The sequence below is a fragment of the Eptatretus burgeri genome, chromosome 7 (genome assembly GCF_056783735.1).
Source record: "Eptatretus burgeri isolate ZD-2024b chromosome 7, Ebu_testis_v1, whole genome shotgun sequence".
In the NCBI taxonomy this organism is placed as follows: Eukaryota; Metazoa; Chordata; class Myxini; order Myxiniformes; family Myxinidae; genus Eptatretus; species Eptatretus burgeri.
Window position 1 is genome coordinate 82066767 of NC_140967.1, and position 10147 is coordinate 82076913.

The window sequence follows — 10147 nt, forward strand, 5'->3', positions numbered from 1 at the left end:
TAACTCCCAAAGTTTTCAACTTTCACGTTTCATATTTGGTACCAAGGTACAGACTGTGGAGACGGTGTGTCGCGACATACGTTCGTCATCTAAAGTGGTTGCCATGGCAACCAGGATGCTGTTTTCCATCCGTTCCTCTCCGCACTCTAACTCCCAAAGTTTTCAACTTTCATATTTGGTACATTGGTACAGACTGTGGAGACGGTGTCGTGACATCGGTTCGTCATCTGAAGTGGTTGCCATGGCAACCAGGATGCTGTTTCCGTCCGTTCCTGTCCGCACTCAAACTCCCAAAGTTTTCAACTTTCACGTTTCACATTTGGTACATAGGTGCAGACTGTGGAGACGGTGTGTCGCGACATACGATCGTCATCTAAAGTGGTTGTCACGGCAACCAGGATGCTGTTTTCCATCCGTTCCTGTCCGCACTCTAACTCACAAAGTTTTCAACTTTCACGTTTCATGTTTGGTAAATAGGTACAGACTGTGGAGACGGTGTGTCGCGACATACGTTCGTCATCTATAGTGGTTGCCATGGCAACCAGGATGCTGTTTTCCATGTTGTAGCACAATTCTGTATACACCTTCTTGTCTGGGCGTATATTGTGCTCACTTGCGCTCTTTTTTTTACTGATTGCAATATACAAATACATGTATTGCTTTAAAATTATTTGGATCAGACTTCACTGCAATGCTTTATAAAATATATTAATTATTAGACGTCTTTTAAAAACGATAAATGTATAAACAGGCGAGCATTGGGTTGCTTTGACACCAACTCTGGTTTTGAATTATTGTAGAACAAAGTTATTTGGATATTTGTGCATCATGCCTCGTATGTGTGTCGTCATGTTTTGCGAAAATGGCTGGAAAACGGGTAATCGCTCTCACCGATTCCCGAAGGAATCAAACATTCGCCGGCAGTGGATAAGATTTGTACAAACAAAACGGGCAAATTTTCCCCCAAAGAAAACTGGTAAAGAGGACCCTTTGGATCGACTTGTCATTTGTGGTGACCAATTCACATCCGAGTATTACGAAGGCAACGCAATGAGAGCTCAGTTTCAAAACAACTGCTCAAGTGAGACTGAAGCGTGATGCTGTGCCTACCATTCAGCCTTCTCCTCCTCAGTAGTACAGGAGATTAAGTCAACATTTCACCAGAATCGTTCAAAATGTGAAAAAAAGTGTGAAAACTGGTACACATAACTACTTTTATATGCTCTTTCATATAAGAGCAGGACACACATGATCAGACGACAATTACGGCCGCTGAATTTCAAAATGGCCACCACCGAAAACTATTTTTGCACTATCTTGGTCACCAAGAAGCCTAAGCACTTGAATAAAGAGTCTAACCCAATGTAATTACACGCAAGGAATCCAATAAACACACTTGTAATGCTCCATTTTCAGTCTTTCTGCTTCAAAAATCGAAATGAGACCCTTTCATAAACAACTAAATCCTTAAAAGTGTTTGCTCGATGTTTGATATCCAAATGCTATGAGCGTGTAGAAATGGCTTTATCCAATTTAATTGGTAGCGTCTCTCTTGCCGGTAGAATATTCAGAAGTAGCACCAGCAGGTCTGCCACAAACTGACTTGTATGCACCAGTTGTTGCAGGTCAAGTAAAAGCTGAATCATGCGTCATGTCCGCATCCAGAGAAAAAGAATACGGCTGGTTGAGTGCAATGTTAGAACTTGTATCAAACAAGACGGAACTTGACACCAAAGACTTTGTCTCATAGGCAGCTTACCATGCCAATAAGTAATCAGCTGAGATCAGATCAGTGTCACCCATTGCATTGATGCCTTTGTTCTCAGAACCAGCACATACGCCAGCTATGATGGAACATGCTATGCGTCTTGTGGCTCGTACGATTAAGCATTTGCACCCTGATCAAATACCTGTGATAACCATGGATCAGCCATTATATTCCATCGTGAAACAAATCCAGTGGGCATGGCCAGACCATTTTGGCTGGGATAAATTTGTAGTGGTAATGGGAGGTCTCCACATCGAGATGAATGTGTTGAAATTACTCGGAGGTATCCTCAGTGGTAGCGTATGGATAGCAGTTCTTGTGCAGTCAGAAGTCACAACCTCTTGTCGAGCTGTTGACATATTGAAGGGTTCGCATGTCACCAGGTTTCGCTATGGACACCAAGTAACGGCAGCAGCTTTGCACCTCCTTCGGAAATCTGCGTACATCAAATATGCCAAATCACTTGGGCCAGATGATGACACAATGGATTTTAAAACTTGGCATCAAGTCAATTGCAGTAAAGTTCCTCAATTCCAATACTGGGCTTTGGTTCTGGATCTAGAACTTCGACTCTTGCAATTTGTGCATTCTCTGTGTGAAGCAAACTTTGAGTTTGAGTTCAGTGCCTTGGACAAATTGTTTCATCGATGTTTTCTTTGGATCATGCAAATTATGCAAGATGGCTCCCTATCCATATCAAGGACATGGTACAGCTTCGTCAGCAAGTGCCGTCAGTTCATGAGCAATTTGAGAAGGGTAACTTTGTGGTGCAGAGATCACCTCACACTTTCTCTACTATGGCTATGGACCAAGCCCACGAACAGATGAATGATCACATCAAAGGAGATGGCAGTGTGATTGGAATCACTGATATTCCTTCTGCTTTGATCAAGTGGATTACAGCTGGTCCTTAAGTGGCTCGAATCATCGACGAGTTTGAGAATTCATTTGGAATTACTTCCACAATATCTACAGATCACCATGATCAGGGACAATCCACTCAGTTGAAATTTGCCAAACACGTCAAAGCTGTGGTTGCAACATTTGAAGAAGTAGGTAATACCTTTACAGAAGATACAAATGATCTGATCGTGCTGGACACAAAGGAGGTGATGACAGAAGATGCAATCTTTAGGCTGAGGAATGTGGAAGCAAATGGGCAGTCATAATATGACACATGCTGCTGAACGCTTGGAGCAGTGAGTAAAACCAATTTCAGACTACATACCAAAGAACAACATGGCTCCCTTCCACAAGACTTCACCCTCAAAACACTCCAGAACATCACACCAAATTAGGACTCTGAAAAGCAACTGTGAGTTGTTTGGCAGAATGTACATATCTTGTCAGTCCCGAGCAGGGGACATGGATGAATTATTCAGTCGTGAAAACCATGGATCACCACCTTCTCTATCAGACATGGGAGAACTGAGGCAGTGTACTAAATCGGACCTTATTGGATGTTTCGACAAGCTGGCTACTAATACGGCTTCTGAGTGTGGTCCACCAGAGGTAGATGCCAAGATTTTCGATGTATCTGTTATCGTCAATATGCTGCTTCCTAAGTCCTGCTCAACATTCGGAGACTTTGCTGAAAATGTGTTCTTGCCTTATGCACTAAGAAATCTGCAAAACACAAAACGTCTGGATGTTATATGGGATCGGTATATTGACAACAGTTTGAAGAGTTCAATGAGAAAGAGGAGGGGAACGGGGAGCCGCATTATTGTCACAAATTCTACACCAATTCCGCAGAACTGGCCGAGCTTTCTTCGCATGGACCAAAATAAGAGTGAGCAGTATCATTACCTGTCACAGTGCGTCGCTAAGTTATAGCACACAAGATACCAATGTCATCTCTTCCCAAGAGTGCAACATAGAATCTTCTCCAGCTCCATGCAACCATGAAGAAGCCGATACGAGGTTATTCTTGCATGCTCTCCATTTTGCACAAAATGGCCATCACAGAATCCTGATCAGGTCAGTCGACACTGACGTTGTCCTTGCAATTGCCATATTTCACGCTTTTTCCCTTGACAAACTATGGGTTGCATATGGAGTCAAGAAACACGACAGGTTAATACTGGCTCACACGATTGCAAACAGTCTTGGTGAAAATAAGGCCAAAGCTCTTCTGTTCTTCCATGCCTTCACTGGCTGTGACACGTCATCGTCATTCAGTGGTATTGGGAAGAAAACCGCTTGGGACATCTGGACCAATTTCCCTGATGTAATGGACACTTTGAGTTTATCCCAAAAGCCTTCATCAGTCTCAGATGAGAATGTGTGTCAACTGGAAAGGTTCGTCATTCGTCTTTATGATGGAACCAGTGAATGCACCGAGGTGAATCGGGCAAGGAAGCTTCTGTTCGCGAAAGGAAGACATATAGATCGCCTACCCCCCACAAAGGCAGCACTCACGGAACATATCAAGAGGTTGACATACCAGGCAGGACACATCTCGGGTCAAGCGCTGATATCTAAGCAGCAGTTACCAAGCCCATGCGAATGGGGATGGACGAAGAACACCATTGAACAGTGGATACCTTTCTGGACAGCACTTGCCGAGGCGGCCAAATCCTGCACAGAGCTGATCAAATGCGGCTGCAAAAAGGCATGCAGACCACCATGCAAATGTTTCTGTGCATCTCTCCTGTGCACTGAACTTTGCCATTGTGCAGGAACATGTTGTCATACAGATTGAAGTGAGAACTGTATCTAGACCAGATGAACTATACTTGGGACAGTGTATTTGTCATTTCAAAGCAGAAAGACTGGCAATAGAGCATTTTAAGTGTATTTATTTGATTCCTTGTGTGTGAAAACATTGGATGAGACTTTATTCATTTTGCTAAATCTCTTGGTGACCGAGATATCGTAAAATATTATTTTCGGTGGTGGCCATTTTGGAATTCAACATGGAGTCCGTAAATGTATCTGATCAGGTGTGTCCTGCTCTTATATGAAAGAACATAGCAAAATGGACATGTATGCCAAATTTCACACTTTTTTCACAATCTGAACTATTTTTCTTTAATCTACTGTACTCAGCTGGCTCCTGCTTCGTCTTCTCACACTGTCACCTACGATTATTCGCAATTTAGTTTTAATGGACAACTATTCAATTAGCGCCAACGTATTTTGCCTTTTCGCAATGTCAACGCAAGGAAAAACACAAAGAGAAGAGAGAGTAAAAAAAAAAACGTACGTACAAAAAAAAACAACAACCAAAAAAACACTTTCAAACAACCTGTCTGTTCCTTCACTCTCGTAAACGACGACTGGATTGGGGCATTGTGTTTATAAATGCGCATAATAAATTGATAAATTATTAGAATACACTATCCGGAAGTACATACATTGTGACCCGTAATGGGGAACGCGGCTGAGGTTCTCTTCCCCATCGGCCATGCCTACGCAGCAACGTGTGCTGTCATTGGTTGGTAAATAAATGGCCATAACTTGAGAAGCACTTGTCCGATTAATATCAAACCTTGAAAAGGCACATCCACAGGGCCCCAGCAATATACCTGGCAAGTTTCAATTAGATCGGACCCAGCAGCCCCACACACACACACACACACACACACACACACACACACACACACACACACACACACACACACACACACACACACACACACACACACACACACACACACACACACACACACACACACACACACACACACACACACACACACACACACACACACACACACACACACACACACACACACACACACACACACTCTGCCGGAATTATAGATAGATATGCCACAACAGTCTCTTGAAAGTTGGGGTTCGTTCTAACTGTTCACTTTCGCTGGGGTCAAGCTCAGCTGTCAGAAAGACTTGAACACCAAGGCTACGGTGTATAATATATTTGGGTCCATTATTGATTCATTCTATTTCTGACTCTTGAGTGACTAGAGGGTTGGTGGTGGTCGTATGGCAGCTTAGCTGCCGGGGTAGCTATCATTTCTTGAAGCGCGACTGTGTCGCTGATGCAGTGCCCCTCTACCAGTACACACACTGGAACTGGTACTCATTTCGCCGACCTCGGAAGGATGACAGGCTGAGTCAACCCCCTGGTGTATTAATTCAGCGGCCGACGGGGCTTTAACTCAGGACCCTAGGATCCCAAGCCGCCACCCGAACCACGAAGCCAACACCAGGCTACTAGAGGGTTAAAAAAAAATATTATATCAAGTCACAGACAAATCAAACTTTACATTATTTTATGCATTGAACAAGAAAATGAAAATCTACAAACCAATCTTTTGGTGGAGTCTGTCAGTGTGAACTGCCGGGCAGTCAGTCCTGCCACTTGTACACGAAATAGGCCATTTTCTGGCACTTGCAAGTGGCTCAAATGTATATGGCTCAGGGCCAGAAACTCCATAGTATAAATTCCCATCATCCTCCGACTCGTCCTCGGCAATATCGGAATGAAAACGCTCAATTTCATTGCCGCTGAAATCGCTCTCTGATTCGCATCTTGCCATTGTTTACACGCTGTTTCTGAATGTTCACGAAGTTTTTGGAGAACGTGACGTCGTAGCATCTTCGGTAACTTCTGGACTGTTTTTCGATCACTGACAAAAGTTTTGACTTAAAAGTTAATTTCAGCATATTTTGAGTTTCAAATGTAAGAAAATAAATACCCAACGATTATTAATGTGCTTACAACCTTTGAATCATGCAAAGTCATCAGCGACCCAAAACCTGCTCTTTGACATCTTTGAAGTATGCATTTATTTTATTTTATTTTTATCTGCTCATGAGTACCTGCATACCAGTTATGCGAACCCCTGGTTATAACCTTTTTCTCTATGCACCACTCAACCCACATGGAAAACCAAGCTTCCCCAATACTGCATTTCCATGTAATTTAGCCATCTTGGTTTGAACTCAGTAGGCATGTCTGCCTTTTATCCTGACACTCTTTTTGATCATGAACACACAAGTAATTTTTATACTTGGATAACACTTGTTCCAACACCATATTCAGATTTACCTGGGGCTTGGTGTGTTTATGTGATCCAGGTGGAGGAACAAGCTTCGACACAGGAGAGAGTGTTTCAGGATCGGCAGTACCAGATTGATGCTGCCATAGTGCGTATCATGAAGATGAGAAAGACTCTGACACACACCCTTCTTGTTTCTGAACTTTACAACCAGCTTAAATTTCCTGTTAAGGTAAGGGTTATCTGCTGAAAATGAGTGGCATGTGTGGGAGTGAGGGTGGGGGGTGGAGAGGGAGGGCAAAGTATCCGCCTCCTTTTGAGCTTATCTGAAATTGGAATTCCAGATAAGGCATTGACATCGTGCATCGTCGTCCTGTCCATCTGTCCCTCTCCTATTTCGACTTCTCCGGCTAAACCGCTGGGCCTATCCTGCTGAAATTTGGCAGCAACAGTCCACTCCAGACTGGTAATGGGGATTGCAAAGCTTGTTCTGGTAATGTGACTCCAAGTCGGTCAAAATGGTAGACTTGATAAATTCCTTCATAAATCTTCTTCTCCAGACCCACCAGTCAGAATGTGACCAAATTATGGTTACAACATTATGCCAGGGCCCAGATAAGCTGCAGGTGCGGTGGTCATATTTTTCGCTCACCTGATAACGTAGTTCCTGGAGCTTATGAGATGGTGTGTTGTCTGTCTGTCCGTCCACAAATGGTTGCATCTTGTATGAAATTACACATACGATTTCGATGAAACTTTACCACAACGTTCATCACCCTGCATATACCAAAGCTGTTTCACGGAATTGAAAGAGGTTGGGGTTTGAGGGGGGTTTACGGAAGGTGTTTCCATGTGGGGGTGGGGGTGTTGCTCCCCCAAAAGAGGTATTTGCTTTCTTCTCAGAAACTACAGACACATCTTCGATGAAACGTGACCACAACTTTCATCACTCATGATGTACCAAAGTTTGTTCACAACATTAAAGAAAAAATTGTGGTCTAAGGGGGCCTATGGTTGGGGGGGGGGGGTGGTTCTTCCCTAAAATATGTATTTGCTTTCTTCTCTGAAACCACACCCAAATCCTCCAGTTTTGCAGTACTTGGACATGTTGTATTAGGTGGTGTATAAGACTGCATCACCAGTGCTAAACTTCCTTATTTTTCTTTTATTTGACCTTTAAAATCATAATTTTATTTCAATTGAATTATATATTTGAACACGGTGGGTTTAGTTTAAGGTGTTCCACGAACTCCAGTTATAATGTTTTTAATTGCTTTCTCAGAATTAATTTTTAACAAACATGGAATTAAAATGGTCAATGAAATGCTTCACTATTCTTTACCATGTGACAAGTGACATCTGTAGAAACTGTGTGTGCGCACATGTGCGTTTCAGTCATTTGGCAACTGATGACATCGTATCAGAAAAATTGTCACTTAAAAGAGCTATGACTGCAATCAAATGTGCCAATCTTCTCCCCTTGTCCACACAGCCTGCTGATCTAAAAAAACGCATCGAATCGCTCATAGACCGAGACTATATGGAGAGAGACAAAGAGAATCCAAACCAGTACCACTATGTGGCTTGAGCTGTGCTGGCACCTTGTGGTTACCTCACCAAGGAATGTCATGAAGCCACATCACATGGAGCCAGGTTTGGATTCTCAGTCCAAGGACAATGGAATGAAAGTGTCACTCTTAAGCGGCAACAGGTGGTGCAAAGAAGTGTGACTCGGATGGTGCAAGGAGAAGTTCATGTGTGGTCTTGTGAATAAGTTCTGTTTATATAGTTTTTGGGCAATTTTAATTCTGCTGTGATCATGGAATAAAGACCGAGTATCTACCGTCGACTCCTTCCCTTTATCCACATCTACCTCCCGTTTTTCTTGATTTGATCTTTCACTTCTGCTCGACTCTGTACGATCTTCCTCTCTTTCTCACATGCTCAAACTGTCCCCTTGATGGACGTACAACTGGTTCCACTTCTCTCCCAAACTTATCTGCTGCCTACCTTTAGTTCACACTCCTCCTCCAAGCCATGTCTTCTTGGCTCCTGGCCCAAGCATTTTAGAAAGTTGCTTTTGCCACTTGAACTGCCCTATGTGACAAAGCATTGGAATGAAAGACTTTGCTGTGTTACCATGGCAGCCTGGCTTGTGTATATTGCTGTGCTGCTGTCTCTGTCCAAGGGGAAAAAAATTCTCTCGTTTTATTATAAAATGTTTTTGGCCATGCAGACATGCATTGCATCTTCCTGTTTTGTTCACAATAAACTAAAGTTCCTAACTTAACTGTTGCTCAAACTTGATTTGTATTGTTTGAAAGGCAATTTGGGAAGGAGGAGTCAGTTTTGTTTCTGTTTGACGAAACTTGTCGGGCCGTTTTTGCAGGAAAATTATTCTCATTATTATTTTGAGAGGAGTACTCGTGCAATGTCGATTTGGGATTTTGATAAAACGAATAGTTTACGAAAATTGTCCCAAAAATGTTGTTGTGCACTGCTGTGCAAAAGTCTTAGCCATTTACATTTTTCTACTCTGATGCACAAGGAAACTAAAACTTTGTGTTGAGTGTAAATACATCTTTATGAAAAAGAGAATCTTATTCAAACAACCAAATCTATACACAATATTCCTAAACATAAATTAATATTCTCTCACAAACCTCAACCCCCCCCCGACATTCCTCTATTTCACCAACCCTTTTCCACCCAGTACTTTTTTAAAAGGGCAGATATCCCCTGATCCTCTCTTGCTCAGTTGATTTTTTTTTCCTTTTTATGGAATAGTATTGATTTTCTTGAACACTCCAAATTCACTAAACTATCATCTTGTGATAAGTCATGAGGTCACAACTTGATTAACCAACATGTGACAAGCCTTGGTGTGTGTGGCTCTATAATGAGTTGTAAAGTATTTAACATTCTCTCAGTATCAATTCCAGCATGGATCTCATTCAATCACTGCATTTTGGTCGGGTGGAGAAGGGATAATCTCGCGTTGTGCATTCTCATTCAAATTTTGTCTTTGTTCAACGTGTCGTTCCAACACCAAGCACAGAATCTCCCAGTGGACTGAAAACATTGTGTTTGGTTCAGTCGTCCAAAACGTATTACATTTTCAATGTTCCAGGTTACAAACTTTTCATGTAATTTTAATACATACTGCACATGCACTTTGATTAATATATGTTGGATTTTTAAGCTGGATTAAAAAAAAAAAAATTAAACCGTCATTGCAACATTTATTTCTGGTAATACTATAACTTTATATTTACTAGTGAAGATTCGGTCTTGACGGACGGGTTAAATCACCCAAAATTGGTTTATCATACACACTCTTTGGAGAAACCTTGGCTATCACTGGTCAGACTTTGTGTCCAACGAGCGGTTGCTGAGAGAAACTCAAATG

The 10147-nt window shown here is 42.2% G+C and overlaps 1 protein-coding gene across 8 annotated transcripts in view; it reads left to right on the top strand.

Moving 5' to 3' along the window:
• The window catches only part of LOC147023639 (cullin-4B-like), a 54976-nt gene extending 45948 nt beyond the window's left edge, over positions 1-9028 (top strand). For 7 of the 8 annotated variants that reach the window (XM_085889255.1, XM_085889261.1, XM_085889256.1 and 4 more), the window contains 2 exons: positions 6818-6970; positions 8231-9028. In XM_085889255.1, the coding sequence (XP_085745381.1) occupies positions 6818-6970; positions 8231-8326 (249 nt within the window). In that variant the 3' untranslated portion in view covers positions 8327-9028. Of the gene's footprint in view, positions 1-6817; positions 6971-8230 lie in introns of those variants that run through there. The other variant, XR_015060312.1, reaches the window with a different exon arrangement.
• The last annotated feature ends 1119 nt before the right edge of the window (positions 9029-10147 follow it).